The following is a 21,415-nucleotide window of genomic DNA, read 5'->3' as shown; positions in this document are numbered from 1 at the left end:
CATGACAAAATTTTGGAGTGCTAATTAGGGCCATTATTAATTATAGTAAGGTTGGAGGTATTCTTAGTATCCTTGTATACTCATTTACGTTAGTAAAGCAGGATTAACAAATAAAATGTATGTTTCCATGAATAGTCATACAAGTTGATAATTTCAACTTTCTTACCTAGGTTAAAACTTAAAACATTTAAGTTTGAGTAAAAGATATGGGGAGTCCCTAAACTATTATCATTGTACTCTTTTAACCCCTAAATCTAAATTTTGTCTTCATTGGCCCCTAAATAATTAAAAGTACATATAGTTGAAGGACTTCTGGCTATTTTAGACATAAGTCTGCCTTGAATCGAAGGGCATTTTTGTCCAAGTATTGGAAACTTAATCCAAAGTATTAAGAGATGGAGTAGAAATCTAAGGGTTCGTTTGATAAATTTGAAATTTGAAAATCGATGTCTGAAATTTGAATCTATTAATATTGAATTGTTAAATATTAAGTCTAATATATTTGAGTGCGTATTACATTTAGTGATACGTGAATAGCTTATCATTTAATTTTGAGAGTAAGTTTTGTCTAGAAAATTCAGTGCCACTTAATTAATTCATATGTTCAATTTGTAATTATCAAACGGTATGAATATGTTAAGATCTGAATCTATTAAAATTAAGTGCTGAATTGAGTTATCAAACAGAGTCTAAAGAAGAGAAAATCCTTCATTTTTCTTAAACGCACTATTAGATTTCTCTACAAATCTTTGAAAAATTTTCGATTCTCTAAGACTCCCAACACTTTTTGATTATGATTGGTCAACAATGCCCTTCAATTGCGCATCGACTTACATCTAAAATAGTTAGAAATCCTTAAACTATGCACCTTTAATTGTTCAGAAATCAATCAAAAACAAAATCTAGATCAAGACCTAAAAGTGGATAAGAGTGATAGTTTAAGGGCTCTTCAAAATTTTTACTCTTTTAAGTTTATTATTCTCGTTTAGTCACCGCATCATACTTGACTATACATGTATTAGAGTAATAATTAACGACCAACTAGTTTTTATGGTCTTCAAAAAAAAATTATTTATGCTCATAATGTACTCGAAGTTGAATTTATCACAATTGGACATTAAATTAAGAAAAAAAAGGATAAAGAAAAATCTAAGAATTGAAGAGCCAATCCACCACTGAAAGTCTTAGACGTGTTTGCCTGTACGAGGACGCGATATGACCGCTTAAACGAGTGCTGCTTCCTTATCCACAAACTTCCTTTCTATGGTTATAGCCCATCCCCAATCCCCAATCCCCACCACCGCGTCGACAGCGACAGTTGACATTCATTAACAAGCACGAACCTTCACAGTTGCTCCATTCATTATTCTTCAATCTTCAACCCCCTCACCAAATCCAACATCCATCACAGCCCTTTAAATTTCCCACAAATTAATCCGCTCCTCAGCTTCCATCTGTTTCTTTCCACTCCACTTCAGATCCAATTTTCAATCGTGTCCCAAAAATTCACTCGACTCAAGAATCAATCGAGATGGATTATTCTTATGATAAAGAAGAACATCACAAATCCAGCAAGCCCACAAGTGATAGGACTGGTGATCACCGTGGTCATGAATCCCATAACCAGCATCATTCCACCCCATCCAGCTCTGAATTATTGTCAAGTGCCAAAATTGTAGCCAACGCAGCCAAGGCCAAATTCCAAAACGACCCAAATTACAAGTTTGACAAGGATGAGGTTGCCGACGCAGCTGAAAACATTATGCACGCAGCCTCACATTACGGGAAGCTAGATGAAAAGGGCGGTGCCATGGGGAAAATTGTGGGACAAGCTGAGAATTATCTCCACCAATATCACTCCTCTCAGTCCCCCACCACCACAACTACCAAGCCTGGGAAGGATCATTCAAGTTCAACCACCACCACCACCACTACTGAGACCTTCCATACCAAGCCTGGGAAGGATCATCATGGCCATTCCGGTGGTGGATATGGGGATTATATCAAAATGGCTGAAGGGCTTATGAATAAGCATTCCTCCGGTGGCGGTGGCGGTGATCATGAGGGCCAGTCTGGGGGCAAGTATGGAGAGTATATCAAAATGGCCGAGGGGATGTTGAAGAATCACTCAGGAAGTGGTGGTTCGGTTGGGGAAGGGGGTGGACATGGTCATGGTCATGGTCATAGTTCTGGAAGTGGTGGCTATGGAGATTATATGAAGATGGCTGGAGATTTCTTGAAGAAATAGATCACTGACCTTCAACATTAGGTCCATCCGAGTTTCAATAAAATTAGAAGGTTGAACTTCTAATGTACTGATTTTTTTTTCTTGTTTTGTTGTTCATAGCTTTTTTTTTTTTAAAAAAAAAAATCAATCTGTCTATGTAAGTGAGAAGTTATTAGCAATAAATTACTTGAATTTATATCAGTTAATGGTGGTTGGTATCTTAGATTTATTTGTCTGCCTGGGTACATTGCAACTGCATATCTTGCATAATGTGACGATTGAGGTCCAAAAAGAAGTAAAGAATTCATTTATGACAGACAGTTTGACAGCAGTGACAAATTTATTCCCACGGGCTCCTACAGCTGTTTGCAGATGGATCAAATTTACCTTTTGACTTTTCCATGAAAAATTACAATTGCCTTTTCTCATCTTTAGTGGGAATAGTATATAATTGATTGGATTTTATGTACAGTAATATGAAATTTATTTCTTGACAAATCAAAATCAAGGGATGGTTTTCAAATGAATTACAATTTTGATCAAGAAAAGAAAAGCCAGAAAGAAAAAAAAAAACCCTCTACGAGTTACTCGTAAATGACTAAACGAGTGTAAAATATTGGACAAATGTCTCCTTTTTCTTTATATGCTCATTCTTACCCGAAAGTTAAACAATACATCCATTGGGAACAAAAGAAGCAAGGGTGCTGCTTGGTTCTTGCTTTGGAATTTGAAAGGGAAATGGAATAATTTCTAGAGGATCCACTAACGACGATTCTGGTCAAATCCTCCTAATTTGGTTGGGAATCATGATTCCAATATTTCAATATCCATTGCACTCGATCAAACGCACAATATTGTAATTATTGTAATGTCAAGTATCCAAACCTCTAAACCAAGCCGCCCCTAAATATTTTAACTGATATGACAAACTATTGAAGTAGATATCCTATGTCATAATGTGAGCATCTAAAACTGATATCCACCTTACAAAGGCCCAGCTTTATTGGATTCCCGGAACCCCCACGTCTGGGTCAGCCTAATTTTCTTTTCCTTCTTTTGACTTTTAAAGAGAATTTTCCTACCCAAAAGAGAGTGAGAGAGAGAATATGCCTAATGGTCCGGTCCAAGAACCGAACGCTGCCTGGTTCAGTCGTAAAAAAATATGATATTGTCGAGAGAGGGGTCAATGCGCTTGGAGCTTGGTGCAGTTCAGTTCGATTGTTATACTTTTTTATATTAGTTAATGTGTAATTACATTATATTATATTCGAACTAAAAGCAATGTATATAGATAAAATATTTGACATATATTTAGTATAATATTATGATGCATTTGCATGTCAAAAATTTTAATATATATAATGACGGAACGAAATCATTCAAATGTAATTGTACTAAATCCTTGTCGACGTTGTCGTATTACAATTTGCATGACTTTAATCGATTTAGTACTTTCTCCTTTTTTATTAGTGGTAGATTTCGAATCTAGAATCTTACTTATAATCCCTCATACGTTGTTATCCAATCCAACCGTCCCTGATCTAATTACTTTTTTCATTCTATTAACAAATACGTGAAAGAATTTCCTCTTACTGCCAAACAAATGGCAAAAGAAAAACAAATCCGATCTTTACAATTTGCCTAGTGGCCCAGTCCAAGGACATAAAACTGCCTTGGGTTCAGTTGTAAAAAATGTGATATTTTTGGTCGTCACATTACAATTTGCCCGGCTTTAATCGCTCTAATCACTTTTCCCATTAGTAATTCAATTCGCCATGCATAAACTATACCAACAATTAACATAAGTACAAGTGTTTGGATTGCAGATTTTCAAAGAAAAATAACTACGTTTTCCGTAAACATATCTTTCAATTATCTTTTTATTTCATATATATCAAATCACTACAGTAGTTTTTCTACAAAAAGTCCAGAAAAATGCAATCCAAACACACCAGAATCTGCTGAATATCATCTCTTCATTCTAAAAAAGAATTTCCAATCTTTCTCTGCACCGTTTTCTCTTCAGAGTTAACAAGCAGAATTGGAAAACAATTAACCTTAATAATTTCTTTGTGTTTGCTCAAATCTCTTTTATATATTTTCTCAAATTTCTCTTGGGGATGAAATGTGGCACTAGTGAAGGAGGTGGGTTATGGTGTCCTGAGATGTCCATGCAGATACAGAGGTCATCATCGATCAAAGTCGTGGCACTTTGATACAATCATGGTGTCTTTTTTCTCTTGGCAGCATGCTTACTGAAATTCTGATGTGTCATCACTATGATCTGGACCGAATTAACAAGTAATAACACGTCCAAATACACAGCGAACTTGGCCGTCCATTTCAGGTCTGTTCTTTTCTTTGTGAGTTTCTTGAGACAATAATGCACCTGTTGATCTTCAGCACCAAATCAGAGGAAAGAAACAAAAGTGACTAGAATAGGAAAATACCACTTCAAAAAATTGAACTGATAAAAGTCAAGGGAATCGCGATCATATAAAATATGGAGATCTGGTGTGGGAAAATGAAACAATTAAATGATCTTGAGAATTCATGGATGGAAGGAGAACACATCAGAAGTAGAAACAGCAAGGAGGGCTCCACTGCTTTTGCTGCAACTAGCTTTTGGACAACTTGGCTTCCCTTCCCTTCACAAGTGGGCAATAATCGAACCACACCTTTTCTTTTGCCGACAGAACATCTTCTCTTGATTAATGTCATGGACCCAAAAAAAAAAAAGTAGTAGAAATCAGAAATAAAAGAAAGGCTACTGATCCAACAAATATCTCAGAACTAATATTGATTGTAGCAGAGACTGCAGGAACACGTATTCATATCTAATAATCTAAACCCGTTTGGCAACACTGACACCAGTACACGTACTGAACACTGATTCACTAAAACTGAACCATCATCTTGATTGGTAGCCCTCTATATAAACCCCAATAATACTTACAGATTCCCATACGAAGCAACTAACTTTGAATAGTTCTATTTCTGTCCATCATTCTGTTCCTTCGCCAAAAAAAAAAAAGCCAACTCTCCCTTTTTGGGCAAATTAAGCTCATCTTCTGTGCACCATCACCCGAAAAACAAGCCATCCCAAGATGGATTTTTTGAAGAAATTTACTGACTCGGCCACCCCCCAAACCAAGGCTGAAACTACTGACAAATCAGCCCCAGCATCCGAAGAAAACAGCAGTCTGCTTTCAAGTGCTAAGGTGGTGGCTGATGCAGCAAGATCCACCGTTCAGAATGAACCTGCAGAGAAAAAACATGATAATGCTGAGGTTGCTGGGGCAGCTGCTGATCTTCTTGATGCTGCCCAAAATTATGGGAAGCTTGACAAGACTAGTGGAGTTGGAAGCTACGTTGACAAAGCTGGGAATTATCTTCATGAATATGAAACTTCTCATTCTACAAAGCCAAAAGCTTCTGAACAACCTAAACCCTCATCTGAGAAAGAAGAAGAGCCGGTTGAATCAGCCAAGCCCACTTCTGACGAGCCTAAGGCTGAGAAACTAGAAGAAGAGCCTAAAGCTACACCTGAGAAAGAAGAAACTAAAGAGCCAGTTACTTCTGAAGAGCCTAAGCCTACAGCTGAGAAAGAAGAAGTTGAAGAGCCGGCTAGTGAATCAGCTCCCGCGCGCACTACTACTGAAGAGCCTAAAAAGGAAGAAGAGCCGAGTGAGTCAGCAAAGCCCACCACTGATTCAGAGGAGAAGACGGGTGGGTTAGGAGACTATGCTAAGGCTGCTGGGGGATTCTTGAAGAAAGAGGGAGAATCAGCTGAAGGTGAGAAAGGAGAATCTGGAGGGATTGGGCAGTATGCTAAATTGGCTGAGGGATACTTGAGCAAACCATCTGATTCTGAAGGCAGCAAAACTGATGGAGGAGATTTACTGAAGATGGCTGGAGGTTTCTTGGGGAAAAACTGATGATTTCAGCCAGTTATATATCACCTGATCAAAGCCATCTGTTTATAGTAGCAAGCATGCCAGCTTTTGTCCTTGGATTTTTATCTTTCAAGTTTGATGGTGGTGTCATATATGTTTATTATGTGTGCGTGTTTTTCTTTGCAATTCTCATGAGTGTATTGAAACCAAAGTAAAATCAATTGGTGTGATGTGTAATGTATGTGTGTAAATGCGATTTGTGAAGCAGATGGCCTGTTGTTGTAATTGTTTTACTAAATTTGTAGTATTTTCCATGCATCTTCCAGATTTAGAATTTGTGTAGTGATGAAGGGCCTTGACGCTGCACAGCTGCATGCTAGCTATCCTATTTAGCTAGCTTGATGTTTCGTTTCTCTTCACTTCCAGCCTTATCTTCTTTTGGTAATGATCGAAAAGGAGGCAACTAAAATCAATCAATCAGGTAGATGGTCCAAAGAATCTCTTAATTCAGACAACCTGGCAAGGTTTGAAACTTGTGATCATAAACAAGGAAGAAATGGATTATAGGAGATGCTTCCCCCCTTAAGCTAAACTACAAATTGGATTCATTTTCCATCTCTGGGATTTTTCCGACAGATCTTCCATCTAAGCCAATCTTCAATGGTAACTTGTAATATATCGTGCAACTTTCCTCCCCAACCTTTTGGTTATCTGTTTCTTGGTTTTTTCAATTTGCAAGTCTAATAATCTTTGCAGTAGTTGCAACTTCATCTGTTGAGACCAGTAAGACTAGCGCACAAGAAGACTTCCCTACCTAGTAGTTTTTGGTAATCTACTTAATGCAAAGCCTAGCTTTTATTTAGTGTAAAATTTTTCCAAGAAGTTAACCAAAAGCATCATGTTTGTTAAGCATCAAAGAAGTAACAATTCCAAAGTAATCAGGGGGATTTTGAGGCCCTAAAATTATTTTCTTTTTTTTTTTTGGCTAAATTTTTCTATTAATCCTCGTTTGGATTATAGTTTTTTGCAGAAAAAATTTTACATTTTTTACTAATATATTTCTTGATCATTTTTTTGATTCTCACATATATTAAATTGTTATACTACAATTTTTTTTTAAAAAAAATCTTAAAAATAGTAATATAAATGGGTAGCTTCCAATTCTGGTACATATTCAACGTATCTAACGTTAGTAAAAAATTCTTATCAAAGACAGAAATAAATTAGAGATTAGTGAAATCCTTTAACTATACCAAACGGAGTAACTACTGGCTCATAAAGTCATCATGGGCCCAGGTGGGCAGCGGGCAGGACCGGACCCCTGATTCACCGCTCTTTTACCATCGTTGACTTCACACGGACCAAACGACATCGTTAGCAAATGACAACACTGTGAAAACATCACTTAACGACGCCGTCCGGAGCTTCTACAATTAATCCCTCGACTAAATAATTCCGCAAAAATAAAAATCTCTCCCGGTTCGCATACGACAGCGACAGAGAGAGGGAGAGAGGGGAGGAGAGAAGAGACGAAGAGAGTTGCTTTCTCTTCTGATCTCTCTTCTCTTTTTTCAGTTTTTCCTCGAGATCGTCGCATCCCAGTAAGTTTTTGTTCATTTTTCACCTTTTTATTCACATACGGATAGCTATTGTTGCGGTGCTCATTTGTCAGCGATGATTACAATTTCTCATAGCTTTTACCCAAGTGAGGATTTTTCTGCTTGGCCATTAGCCCATTTTTTCATCTGCATTTTTTGCTCCTTTGTGTTATTTTAATCTGGGACACTAGATGATTCCCCAAAAAAGACAAAGGGTCTTGACCTATAGGATTTTCTCTGTTATATGCGTACATGCAGGTTGATTATTGTTTTATTTTGTGTCTTTTTTTCTTTTTGCCCATGAGGTGAAAGGTAAAGAAATTATCAAGTTGGGGAGAAGAAAGAATGTGAGATAGCAGAAATGTGTTTCAAGCTAGGACAGTTGTAAGGGTTGCTCTTTTGGGTGATGGAGTTCATATAATGCTAAGGGCTTTTTGCTTGAGAAATTCTGCGTTTTACTGTATTTTTGCTTAAGACGTATGTTTTGGTTTTGCATTGTCTTCTGGGGTTTCCTTGGAATGTTAATTTGAGCTTTCGCTTGATAACTGACTGTTCATTCCCTTAAGCTTTCGGATGGAAATGTCAGTATTGTGTATAAGGGACATTTGGATTGATTATTGTAAGCCTACGAAGACATAGTACGGAGAGAAAACAGTACCTCGAATTATGAATCTTTAGCAGAGCCCATGTTTGAAGCCATTGACATAATTAAGATGCATTTGGACATTACGAGTCGAGTATCGGTATGGCTATAGATTTTTGTTGCACAATCATAATTCATTAGTTCTGTCACAGCGAAGAAATACTTTGAGTTATTAAAACAAGTTTATCCTTTGGCCTTCCCATGATGGTTTACTAATATTTTTACATGTCAAATTGCCTTGTGAAGGTATTATTTGACCTTGAGTTGTATTGTTTTGATTTAAGTTTTAGGCCTTAGTTTCATTTATCTTACCTTAAGATACGAAAGAAGAAGTTGTAGACTAGCTTGTTCTACTTGCAAGCTCTGATAGGTTTATTTTATTGTGTATCACAAGTGTGTGAAAGTAAAATTAGTAGGTTTGTATTCTATGTTATCTGAAAATTGTACAAGATGTATGGTAGCAAAATCATGGAAGTCTTTTTACGTTGACTTTTAACTCAAAAAACTTGTCTTTCCTTGTAAATGTGCTCATTATTTACCATCTTAGTGATCAACTCGTAAATGATGTTGCATTTGCTGTTTTGCAGTCAATTTCCGGTCATTTGTGCAGGCTTTTTCCTACTTGTAAAATTTGTTTTTTATATTACGAGAAACTTTTTAGTAGTCACTCTTTGCTCTGGCATTTGTTGCATGTTTGCTTGAAGAAGCATGGGGAGAGCCACTCTTGTCTACGTAATAAGTGGTTGACTTTGTGGTGCAGGTCTATTGCTAGGATCTGATCCATATTTTCTACTTAGAAATTATGGATTTTGCCTCATTTTACAGTAGAAGCCTTTGATAGTAATTACTTATCATCTGTCAGGGTTGCGTTTTGCCATTATGTGGAAATCTCTTGCAAATGCCTTTGGAAGCTTTGGGCAGAAGAAGGTTACTTCGAGTGAGAGTCTGGTATGCATAGAAGATTCCTCAGATGATGAGGTCTGTTCCAATTCCAGTGCTGAAGAAGGGCTGGAATGTCCAATATGCTGGGAGTCTTTTAACATTGTGGAGAATGTTCCTTATGTCTTATGGTGTGGCCACACGCTATGCAAGAATTGTGTCCTAGGACTTAAGTGGGCTGCTTTGAAATTCTCCACTCAACAGATTCAGATTCCATTGTTCATTTCCTGCCCGTGGTGCAATCTGTTGACATTTCGACTGATTTATAAGGGGAATCTGAAATTTCCCAGCAAAAATTTCTTTCTCCTTTGGATGGTTGAAAGCAGAAATGGTGACAGGGTGAAGACCTCTTCCTCCATTTGTGCAGATCCTCAGGTATGGTCTCCAAGATGTACTTCAGTGATGGGAAATCCCACATCCAATATTGTGCATAGAAGGTTCCACCGTCTGGGCATTTCAGGGTCTAACAGCAATGATGATCCTGTGGGCAACACCAACAATCTGGAAAGGCCCCAGTTTTCCTTTCAAAAATCTCTAGATTACTTCCTTCAGTTTTCGGCAAAGTTTCCATTGGTCATCGTTTTCCTTCTGATTGTTCTATTTGCATTACCCTCTAGTGCTGCCATCCTGATGCTTTACCTGCTGATCACAATTGTCTTCGCTCTTCCAGCTTTTCTAGTGTTATATTTTGCGTATCCTGCTTTGGATTGGCTGGCAAGAGAAATTACCTCATGATTTTTATTTATCAATCCTTCTGTTGTTTATGGAACTCTTTTGCTTAGTTTGTTTCTTTGATTGTGTAATTCCATACTGCCATGGCTGTTTGTTAATGTGTCTTCTGCCCATTATGTGTAGGCTTATCAGAGTCTTTGCTTGGATTTGAGTTTAGTGTTGGGTGCTGGAAATATCTGTTGTTTGTGTAATGAAGGGATTTTCTGAAGAGTTTTTATTGTGTAATTTTAGATATGATATTGGTTGGTTCCTGTTTAAAAGGAAAGTGAGGAACCCGTTTCTTGACTCGATATTTCTATTCCTATAATGAGTTGGACAACAGTGGGTTGAGGCCGATTTTTCTGTTGAACATTTGAACCGACTGATTTAATTCAAGGACTTCTTCCCCATTGCCCCCACTATAATGGTGGGTAGTGATCAGAAAAAGAGTTTTTCATAAGAGGACATATGCAAAAGACATTTCTGATGTAATATACTAGGGATGGAGTTGCGAAAACTTTCTTTCTGCCATTCTTACAGAAGATATTTAGTCGGATAGCATAGTGGATATTGATCACATGAAGGATTATTGATCAGAGGACATACGCAAAAGACATTTCGGATGCAGCTGCTTGGTAAGGAGTTAAACACCCCCCCCCCCCCAAAAGTTTCTTTCTGTTGGTTCGTAGTGGATGTGCTTGAGATTTATAATACCAAATGTCTCCTTGGTTATCAAAAAATAACTCAGCATTTGGTAGATGATCTTTTCTGGATTGGACAGCCATTCCTTGTGGACCTTTTACCTTCATCCAAGCATTTGCCATATCTTGCTGTTCTTACCCCATAATGGTGATCCCGTAGTGTTGGTAAAGTACATTGTATATATATGTGTATATATATATATGTATATATTTTAAGTTATACATCCAGAGTTTCCTTATTTTCTTTGACAGACAGGACACTTGTGTAATGCTGATAACAAATTTTAGAGTTTTCCATTCTCGAACTAAGTTATCGCTATAATTGCCAACAAAGAAACGAATCAGTATTCAGCGTTCATATACATTGCCACTGTAAATTCCATGTCTTTGAAGTTTTGTATATGACCAAAAACGAATATACTCACTGATGAACAGGTAAACATAAGAATCCAAGCCCAGGATTCACACAATTTCATAAGAAAATAAAAGGATGTGAAATATAGATCAATCGTTAGAAACTTTGTCCAAAGAATATTCAGTTGCTGTGTTAAATTTTTAGTGCTAAATCTTTAGAAGCACCAAAATGCTGCCGGAAGTTTTCCTGTCATTCTGAACTTGCTTGCTTTTTCTTTCACCTTGGACTCTTCATATCTTTGATTTTCTGTAGCATGAGACCTTGCTCCTCTGGCAATGCTTTCAATTCTCTCAAGTTCACTACGGTAGTGGTGCGTTGCTCTCGCTCTTCTTTTGTCCAATTCAGCCTGAAACATTTTAGTTCATAGCTTAGATCCATTTCATCAGTATTACTTGTTTTCTGGCAAAATAGGTGTTGGACTGAAATTAGAACCTCTGTTCTTTCTAATCGACGTTTTGCCGCCTTCTTCTCCTCCTCCTCCAACTCGAGAATTTTGACCCTCTTCTTCTCATACCTGAAAAGGTTTATTAGCTGACAAACTGATACCTATCTAAATGGATACCTATTAAAGGAACTTCCCAAGGTACTCTAAAGATGGAGTTAATTTCTTTTTCTTCTTTTTTTTTTTCCTTTTCTTTTCCTATTAATTAGAAGAAATGATTTACATACTTTTCATTTATCCTAGCCATTTCGTCCTCCTCCCAAACATCTGCCCGAGTATCTCCTTTTCCTGGCTTCTTTGGACTCTGCCTAATGGTGGTGTCACCAGGTAGAAATGGTGGCAGAACAGGTGCAGGAACTTCCAGCTTTGGCTCTTTGATCTCTGGCTTTCTACTGAATGTTCTGTCGAAACTTGAAGCTTTTTTAGTGGGTTTAATGGCCTCCCTGCCAGGCAATGCAGCTTCAGGTTGAGTATCCGCAAAGGACAGCTTCTTCTTGATTGGTGGGACAGGGACAACTGCTTTTTCGGGCATTTTTTCACTTGCTTCTGTGCTTATCTGAACCCTCCTGTCAGGATCATCCAAGTTTGGCATTGCAACTTCACCTGTTGCACAAGACATAGTTAAGGAATGGTAGGAGATACTCTTTCCCCTTAAATTCACACAAATTTAGTCCTGAATCTTGCCTCCGTAAGTAAAAACATTCTTGGTACTCAAATCTTTTACGTTGCAAATATTGTACCCTTTAGTTTTCCCCTAATGTCTTCCAACCCACCTGAGAATTTTATGGATTTTGTGCGACTGTCAGGCACAGGAGCTTTGTCTTCTGTGCTGCTCTTGATCTGAGGAAGGGCTGCATCTCGAATGCTAAGTCCCCTTCTCTCATCTCTTGTTCTTGATTCTTCATGAGATTTAACAGCAAAGGCAGCTGCTGCAACTGCAGTATGATACTCCTCTTCGTTGGCTGACTCATTGCCTCTGCTCATCGATCGAGAAAACTGCCTCCGCAACCAGCTCTGACTTCTTTTTCTCTCTGCAAGACTCGGTTGGTTGAGTTATTACTGTAGCATAATACACCAGCGATTCCTTTCCCTCTAATTTTGCTTTCAAAATTCCCAGATGGGTCATTTTTGTCTTCACAACAGAAAGGAGTCATTTTCAACTCAAATAGTTTTCTTATTTTTCAAGTTCCAAAACTATTGAACAGAAAGCAAAAGAGGGAAAAGAAAGAACTGAATATAAAATAGGAACTCTCATAATTGAGAAAAATACGGACGGATTTGATTTCAAGATATACCTCCTTTGAACGATTGAGTTTTCTGGGGTGGCGTTGTGCCATCTTTTGCTGTCGAGCTGCTGCCTTCTTTGCTTCCCCGGGGTAAATTAGGATATTTCGTCCTAGTCAAGAAGTTCCAAGTCAGCAACGCCAGGAGAGATGGCTAATACACGTAAGGTGCAATACATGATCGTAGAGTTCAGAAACAGACAGATCATTTAAATACAAGAGAAGATCAAGTTATCAAGTCTTGATAGTTTGCTCTCTTATTTAACAACTCTGTTTAAAAACAACACTTTCTCAAAGAACATGCCGATACATGAGTGCTTGCATGCATGATCGTATACTCAAAGTTACCTCAACTGCTTGAACAAGATATCCATTCTTTGCAACAGCACCAAATCTGAAGCGAGTTACGGGAGAAATGAATTTGATCGTTTCATGCCTTGGCGCTTATTTGAAGGACAAGCAAAAGAAAGAGAAAAGTATTCTTATTCGAACAGCTGAATGTAGGCTTCGGAGGGGTGCAAAGTTGGATGCCTTTCCACTGAAAGTCTGGCTTTGGATGTTAAACTATCAAGAAAGGCATTCCTTACTTCTAATAGTAAATAATCGAACTTTTTTCTAGCCTGCAGAAGATTGTATGGTTTCCATTTAGGTATTTCACGTCTCAAGTCTCAACCCAAGAATCTAAAAGATAGACACCTATGCTATTGTCTAGCAATTCTGATGATTTGTTCGGTGGCCAAATGTGCTTTATATACAGCCAATGGGCAGCAACAGTTGTCTATATACGACTGATCCTGAACAGTATAACATCGTTTGAATAAGTTATAATAATTTGTACAATTTTAAAGTAAGTTTTATTAATATTTTGTACGATTTTACAATACCTATTCTGTTGCTGTTCATATGAGACCTATGTATAATAATTGTGCTTATATTACGAAATTATACAGCTTAACAAAGAGTTACAAATCATTCGAAAAAGACTTATTTCGTACTATATGATATACTGGATGATATTGAACCTTGTACATGCTTAACCAAATTACAACCATGGCTTGAACTGAAAAACTCAAAACATTTGAAAGATACCTGTCCAGTGCAAAATTAGTTGACTCGGTGCAACTTTAACTATTATTGCGTGAGAATTCAGATATGGCATGTTGTAACCTTAAATTATACTATTTGGGAATTTAAATAAGTCGATTATGCCCATTGCAACTTTTGTATCAAGAAAAGGTCTGTAGAATCATGGGCTGACAGTAAAATATTCAATAAATTGTCGGTAATTCTGTCGAGTGCTGATAGTTTTTGCTTCGACTTTGGATGCTATAAGTGATAGAAAGTTTTTGCTTCAGCTTTTCTTGAAACTGAAACTTTTAATCCATGTTCCTTGGATAGGATCGTCATCATCCCATACTTCACAACGTGCCCTGGCACCAGTTCGAATCTGTAGAATCCGCATAAGATGGCCAGTGCCAACTTCATCTGTAAATATGCTGAATCCTTCCCAAGGCATATATATTCTCGGCTTAGCCTGCAGGTGACAGGTAACAATCAAATGATATAAGAGACTAAAAGGATTTTTTGAACTCTTATTGTTTATGCTTATAAATGTTTAGGGATAAGCCATGATGAATGTAAAGCTTTTGGTTAATTTTTGTCAGCGAAAATAGTCATAGACTATAGAAGTAAATTGCGCCCTTACCATTCCTCCTGCATTTAGTTTGGCTCCATTTAGTAAAATTTCATCTTCCAGGATGCCCTTGGGATCCTGCATATATTGATAAGGAAAATAGACCATGATTTTCTCGGTCTACACTGACCAAATTTAGAAGTGGGCTAAGCTTAGGAATAGCTGGATATAATCGACTAGTGTTTCTCTGATCACAGCATGCAAGTAAATTAGCCTGCCTGAGAACTCATAATTGAGGAGTCCTGCAAATTACATTACGCTCTTACTGAATGATTCAGAATCAGAATCAGAATCATCTCTCCTTTGTGCAATGTGATGTTTTCTTCTTTTGCCCTGGATTCCTCTAGTTTTTTTTAGTTCTGTGTAAATCTTTCTCTGCTACATCTTCATGAGTCATTGTCATGTATATAGCCCAAGAAAGAGTTGTGTTTGTGGTGTCGCAACCGGCGATTACAAAATTCAGTACATCTCTGAGACTTTTGTTTGATTGCTTCATGCCTTGGCACTTATTTGAAAGGAGAAGCAAAGGAAAGAGAAAAGTTTTATAAGTTAAAAGAGTTGAATACAGGCTCTTCAGGGGCGAGGAGACGAGCAAAGTTTAATACATTTCCATTCAAAGACTGGTTTTGGATGTTAAACAACGATGGCATGCCTCACCATGAAGGCATTCCTTGCTTCTTGCAATTTTTCAAATCCATTCTAGCTAGACAACTAAATTTTTATCAAACCATTTCTAGCTAGACAATTAAACTTTTATCAAACCCTTTCTAGCTAGACAATTAAAAACTTTTTAAGCCTTTTACCTCTCAAAGTCTCGGGTCAAAAGCTGGAAGAAAAGAATTGCAAAAAAAATTCTTCCAAGAATCTTTTCCATGTCATGTGATTTTGCTTCAAGGGGCCGAGATGCTTCCTTTCCATTTTCAGAGGCACTAGCCATTATCTTCTTTCTTACTCATATTCCTTTTCAGCCAAATTTGGGTGCCAAAACTGAAAGTTGGGGTAAATTCGGATACATGATTTGTTGGGTTCCTATGATATCTCCTCTTAAATGGTGTTATTAGACCCGGACCAGATCGGCCGGTTCAACCGGTCCGATTGTGAATCGATCTTTTTTCAAGTTGGTTTGTAACACAAAATCGCTATGATAAAAAATCGGTTAAATCAGTGATCCAGTTTGATTGGTTGACCCGATTTTCAAACTTTTCTTTCTTCTTTTCCCCAAAAATAATTTGAATTACTTAAATTGTAACACTTTCATTTATTAATAAGAATAAGAAAACGCCATCCACTTAGTGTAAATACTAAAATAACTTGTTTTCTTGAATAATCTCTAAATCAAAATGTTTTCATTCCTATGATTTTATCAATTTAGCATCAGTGATTCCAACTTGCATTAATTTGCTTTAATTTAGTTTTTCAAATAGTTTTGGAGAATAGACATATTTAATCCATGAATTTACATTTTTATATATAATTACTCGGTGTATATTTGATCGCAAGTTTAATATTTTTGAAACATTTTCTATAGTTCGTCGAATGTAACCAAGAACTTAATTTCAATATAAAACATAAAATAATTATGACATCATGCCGACATTAGCGAGTTTTTTAGAACGGTAGGATCGATTGGATCAATTGACTTTTGACCCAGTAATTTAGTCGAGTCGCTATCCGATCGGAGTTTAATAACATTGCTCTTAAGCATAATGTTTGAATAGTACTAGTATGACTAAAAAGAGAAAACCAAGTCGACATCAAAGGTAGGACTGTCAATGGGGTCGAGTCAGTCTGAACTCGACTCGTTCGACTCGAGAAAAAGTTCGATGAGCCTGACCTTTTAGTGAACTAGTCTGAATTTGAGCTTAAAAATTAGGTCTGAATTAAATATGAATCGAACTTGGGTTTCATTAGGTTCAAACCCGATATAGGCCGGACCCTATATATATAATATTTATATTTTGATATTATATATAATTATATATCCAAATATATTATTACTAAATACTAAATATATACAAATTTTAAAACACAAACATACATCTGAAAATTCTTCTACGAGCTTTCTTGAGATATAATGTTAGTAATGCATAACTGAATTTCTAACTTTTTTTATTGGTTGAGTAAATTTTTGTGTTGGTATAATATTGGTTGATTTTTTTTTTGGTCTATAAATACAAATCATCAAGCGTATTTGGATTCAAATCACAAGACTATAAAGAAGTTCCAACTTTGGAAGATGTATTGGTTTATAACCGCATGTTTTATTACTATTTTTCATATATTTTGAACGAATTAGATATAAGTATTATTGAAAATTTTTGGTCTATATTAAGAACTATTACTTGTTCATATTTAGTTTTCATGTTGTAGTCTTGTAAATGTTAAATTAGTTTTACAATTTAATAGTTATAGTAATTATGTTAAGAAAATTATGGAGTAATATATAAGTGAGTTTGGCCTAAATCTGAATAAGGCTCACAACCCGAATGTTATATGAGTTGAGTATAAATTTCACGTTTATTAATCCGAAACTCATAACCCAAACCTGAAAATGTTACAAATTAAATGAATTGAGTTTGAACTTATGAAAGCCCCTGCTCATTAGGTCCGATTGACAGGCCTAATCAAAGGATAGAAAACTGGCTGTAACTTGCATTCTAAATCTGTGATGAATCAGAATGAAAAAGAAGTTAACTAAACAAGAGGAAACTCTGGCTACAACTAGCTTGGATTAGTTCTCCGCACTGGATACTGAACAAACTCATATTTAACGAGATCTTGCATGACCAAAGTGATTAAATCTTTAATAAGGCAAATGCACATCCTCAGTTCTATGCACAAACTGGGGCATTAAAGCCTCGCAAATTGACAAAGACAAATGAATGAGGTACAACAGTAATAGGCTTAGAAGCATCAACTATTTGCGGTTCTAGAGCTGGGATATCAGATGCCTCTGTGAGCTTCAGTGGAGTCCCGTTTAACAGCAATACATCACTCTGGATGTTTCCATCTTTTGGAGTCAAGTGGTACTCTTCTCTTTGTTGTCCAACTTCAAATTTGCCGCCCATATTGTAGTCATTCACAATTGAAACTTCAAAACGGGTCGAATTTGAAATGTTCATTATCAGGACTGCAATGCCAGACTGCAAAAAACAGAAGTAAATGTGAGTAGAAGATGAGAAACAACTGGTGAAGCAAGTAATAGAAACTTGAAATTATGTGAATGCTCTATAAAAAAATATGATGTTGGAATGCTAAGTGCTGAAAGTGAAACATGATCTTACGCTAGTCTTTGAGCAATGAGAATACACACGCAAATAAGGGAAGCCCTCATATGTGGTAGCAAGAACATTTTTCCCCATCAATCGATGCCACAAAAGTGCCCTGAAATTTAGCAGCAAAAGGTTAATCAGATTGTCGATCGCTGTATGGATATGTAAAAAAAAAAAAAAAAAAAAAAAACCACAAGATACTGACCCATAATAATCTGGATTAGGGATGAACGTGGTTGTGTTAAGCAGACCATAATTTCCTCCAATTAAGGCTTGTCTGCAGAAAACCTTATGGTTGAAAGTGGATGTCATGCCTAACTGATCCAAATACCTGTTTGAAGCAATAAAGTCTGTAGCCATCAGTACAAGTTTCCATCAAGAAATTGAAAGAAAAGCAAATGCCTTTCAAATTCACAAGCAGGTGGAGAGTGGGCAGACCAGAATCCATCAGCAAAAGTGTGGGAGACATCTTTGCCACCACTATTATAAGCTCCACCAGCCTCTCCAACCCATGCTCCTGACCATGGCCCAAACAAGTCTACGCTCCTCGAAATATCCTTGTAGGCCTGAGCTATTCGATCAAGATAATATGGATCTTGAATCTTGTTGATGAGATTCTTATCGACACCTACAAAAAAGGAAAGTTCTCAACTTTTACTTCGGGCAAGACAAAAGGGCAACGTCTCTTACGAGCAAGAACTGAGTCAATAGTGGGACAAACCGGCACCAAGATTGTATATATGGTGAGTTAGACCATCAACAACTCCTGCTCCGGATGTCTGAAGGAACTCATTGAACCATTCCTCATCATAAAAGCCACCAGGCCCCAAGACTTTTGGCCGTGTGCTTGGATCTGGATACAATTCTTTAACAAGTTCTTTGAGTACAATCATATCTTTGCCATACTGACTAGCCTCAACTCTTGCCGACACTCCATTTGCACACAGTTCATTTCCTAGGGGAATTCAAGTTCCAATCCATGAGCAAGCAAAAGCAAGAACTAAAAATAATTGACACCAGCCCGTTTCATCGGCTTAATTGGCATCACAATGTAAGTTACCGAGTTCCCAAGAATCGATCTTGTATCCCTTGGAGATCGTATAGTTGATAAAATCACGGGCGTTTTGGGCATTCCAATCTCCTGCCCAAAGAGTATCACCGCCTACTGGGTTTTGCCTTCCAATAAGGGCATTCAAGCTAAATGTTACCAAAGGCCTGTGCAAAACAAATATCAATTAGAATCCGTTTGAGCTTTTCTTTGTTTTGACTGTTTATCATACCAAGAAACAGCGTTAAGATACGTTAAAACAGACAAACATACCCTGTTTTGTTGAACAAAGCATGAAGTTCATCCCATCTTTTCATCGGAAGGCAACCTCTGCTAAATCCAAACAGGCCATCTTTACGTTTCTGAAAACGTGGGCATATCTTCATTGTTCCAACTTTATAGACGACTTGATCTTCTAAGGAACCTCCAATTCTGATCCGAAGAGGATTAAATGCTGCAATTTGCATAATCAAAGGTCTTTAAGCACTTACTTGCTACAGAAACATGGATATTGTCTGCCCTCTACTAATGTACCTAAGCAGTATTCAGGGAACAAATGCCAACAATTTTCCTTCATTTGTTCTCCACGACATCTTCAAATTAATCACATAAATTTACAGCTCCACCATCTTTTCTACGAGTTACTCCCAAAAAAAAAAAAAAACTATGGAGAACAAATAATCATGGAACAGACACAAGAATCTAATTATAGCTTCTCAGTTCTTGTAGAATTGTTTCCTAAACCAACATTAAGCTAGACGGTATTTTATGGAGTAAATTTTCTCATTTCAGACTTCTGCCATCCTTTTTAATTTTTTCTTTCTTTTTTCCAGTTCAATATTTGTCAAGCCAAAGAATTGCAGAAATTTAGACACGGAGTTGATCAGCATCTCAACTTTCATTTGCTCTAGGTATAAGCAGATTCAAAGCAACCCATACCAACCTTTTATTGCATTGGCCAGAATCTTGTTCTTCAAATCCTGCAAACTTGTCATAAACCCATTAGTAAGTGGATTCTTAAAATTTCTTTTGCATTTAAACCATCAAGGAATGATAGCTTAAAACATGATGATTTATACCAAATTGAGGATTCCAGCCTTTCCCCACGGGCATTGATTATAATCACATTTGTCTTCAGGCCACCAATCTAAAGTAGCACAAATGAAGTTGCCATCAGTCTTGGCAATGGAGGTAACTCCTTTCACTTTCACCTTAACTTCTTCTGCTGCTGCTAAAGACAGACAAAGCCACCACGTCAAAAGAACACAACCCAACAAAAACACAGCTCTCGAACAGCCCATGTTGCCAAAATGGGAAAAAGATAAACTTTGCTGCTGAGTGGGTGACAAAGAAGCTGCTTTTGTTTCATATAATATGATAAAAAGTGGTGAAGTTTCTTATGCTTGTAGTAGTAGATCGTTGGACTGATGTAGAATCCCACGTCTGGAGAGACTTCGTTTGCGGCATATCTTAACACATTAGTTAGTAGTACCAGAGTCCGTGAACCTATATATCAACTCATCTTCAACATATGTACCAGTTAACCTGGATTTATGGGAAACAAAACAAATCATTTCTGAGCGTCAAATGTATTAGGAAAATCTTTTACGAGAAGCAAATTGATGGATAACCCACCCACCTCCTTAGCTTAGAAATGTTTGTATCCATCGTTTACGTTTAGAAATGTCGACGAGTCGTTTTTTACTTTATAGGTGTGCTCAACATATTAAACTCCCAATGAAGTCAGAAGATTATAAAAATTAATCATACAAATATAAAGGATAATGTTGGATTGTTTACAAGATTTTAGGGATTAAGTTTGGATTGTGTCCCTAACTAACTAAATAGCCAATTATCTTCCATCGATCACGAAAGAGAAAAACAAAAAACAAAAGGGAAAAAAAAAAGGAGGAAAAATCACTATATTGCTGATAAAATAGAGTGCTGTAATACGATAATCCGCCACATATCCTAGCTAAGAGATAAGTTCTGGTGGCATATATCCATCAATTTTCACTTTGCTCAAAGAAAAAGATAACTCCCTTCCACGTGAAAGTAAAAGATTGGGAGCGCTGCTTGAAATCCAAGTATCCTCACATAATTATTATGTGTCTTCTTTATTCTCAAGGTCTGCAGGACCTTCAGTACCGCTTGGAAATGCATACAAGCTAGTCTAGAATTAGATTATCACCAGCAAAAATGAAAAAGAGAAAATGATAAAAACACCCCAGACCTTGAGTTGTATTACTTAAGTTGTATATAATTTAAGCATAAGATTCTTGGTTTACAAATTATGAGACCATGTCAAAAATTGTAAATTCATGAACTACTTAATATTTTTAGGCGAAATAAACAAACAGAGATTTTGAAATTTAAAAATTAAAATTATGTAAAAACAAAGCCTTGATAATTATTTTTTGAGACCAGCTAATACAACGACTAAAAATCACAACATTCTTAAGTGATATACACAAATAAAGGAATCTTTAAAATCAAGGAGTTTGGCCATCTTTTAATTTTGTGTCTGTCGCTTAAGTCGTATATCGT

At 36.8% G+C, this 21,415-nt stretch overlaps 5 protein-coding genes across 7 annotated transcripts; 3 read left to right on the top strand and 2 right to left on the bottom strand.

The window, feature by feature from the left end:
- The first annotated feature begins 1,212 nt into the window (after positions 1-1,212).
- Positions 1,213-2,428, top strand: LOC113719517 (nodulin-related protein 1-like). Its single transcript, XM_027244733.2, has one exon. The coding sequence runs from the start codon at positions 1,532-1,534 to the stop codon at positions 2,246-2,248; it is 717 nt and encodes a 238-aa protein (XP_027100534.1). The 5' UTR covers positions 1,213-1,531; the 3' UTR covers positions 2,249-2,428.
- Positions 2,429-5,129: 2,701 nt separating this feature from the next.
- On the top strand, positions 5,130-6,408 carry LOC113718867 (uncharacterized). Its single transcript, XM_027243791.2, has one exon. It carries the CDS (start codon positions 5,335-5,337, stop codon positions 6,163-6,165), a length of 831 nt encoding a protein of 276 aa, XP_027099592.1. The 5' UTR covers positions 5,130-5,334; the 3' UTR covers positions 6,166-6,408.
- Positions 6,409-7,568: 1,160 nt separating this feature from the next.
- On the top strand, positions 7,569-10,245 carry LOC113719586 (uncharacterized). Of its 3 annotated transcripts, none has more exons than XM_027244813.2 (2): positions 7,569-7,724; positions 9,227-10,245. In XM_027244813.2, the coding sequence occupies exon 2, from the start codon at positions 9,244-9,246 to the stop codon at positions 10,036-10,038; it is 795 nt and encodes a 264-aa protein (XP_027100614.1). In that variant the 5' UTR covers positions 7,569-7,724; positions 9,227-9,243; the 3' UTR covers positions 10,039-10,245. The 3 variants fall into 3 exon arrangements, with proteins under 3 accessions (XP_027100614.1, XP_027100615.1, XP_027100613.1); XM_027244814.2 differs by having other exon boundaries at positions 7,570-7,724; positions 9,125-10,245; XM_027244812.2 differs by having other exon boundaries at positions 7,574-7,828.
- An 803-nt stretch (positions 10,246-11,048) lies between these two features.
- Positions 11,049-13,485, bottom strand: LOC113718847 (uncharacterized). The gene is made up of 6 exons (XM_027243767.2): positions 13,204-13,485; positions 12,868-12,968; positions 12,346-12,603; positions 11,800-12,175; positions 11,563-11,644; positions 11,049-11,476 (listed from the first exon to the last, which is right to left on the bottom strand). Exons 1-6 carry the CDS (start codon positions 13,227-13,229, stop codon positions 11,285-11,287), a joined length of 1,035 nt encoding a protein of 344 aa, XP_027099568.1. The 5' UTR covers positions 13,230-13,485; the 3' UTR covers positions 11,049-11,284.
- Positions 13,486-17,331: 3,846 nt separating this feature from the next.
- Positions 17,332-20,309, bottom strand: LOC113717884 (heparanase-like protein 2). Its single transcript, XM_027242727.2, has 9 exons — positions 19,948-20,309; positions 19,812-19,848; positions 19,142-19,322; positions 18,881-19,035; positions 18,542-18,775; positions 18,259-18,448; positions 18,026-18,151; positions 17,833-17,932; positions 17,332-17,691 (listed from the first exon to the last, which is right to left on the bottom strand). Exons 1-9 carry the CDS (start codon positions 20,167-20,169, stop codon positions 17,380-17,382), a joined length of 1,557 nt encoding a protein of 518 aa, XP_027098528.1. The 5' UTR covers positions 20,170-20,309; the 3' UTR covers positions 17,332-17,379.
- Between the last annotated feature and the right edge of the window lie 1,106 nt (positions 20,310-21,415).

The sequence above is a fragment of the Coffea arabica genome, chromosome 11e (genome assembly GCF_036785885.1).
Source record: "Coffea arabica cultivar ET-39 chromosome 11e, Coffea Arabica ET-39 HiFi, whole genome shotgun sequence".
NCBI classification, from domain to species: Eukaryota; Viridiplantae; Streptophyta; class Magnoliopsida; order Gentianales; family Rubiaceae; genus Coffea; species Coffea arabica.
This window is presented reverse-complemented; position numbering and strand designations above follow the sequence as displayed.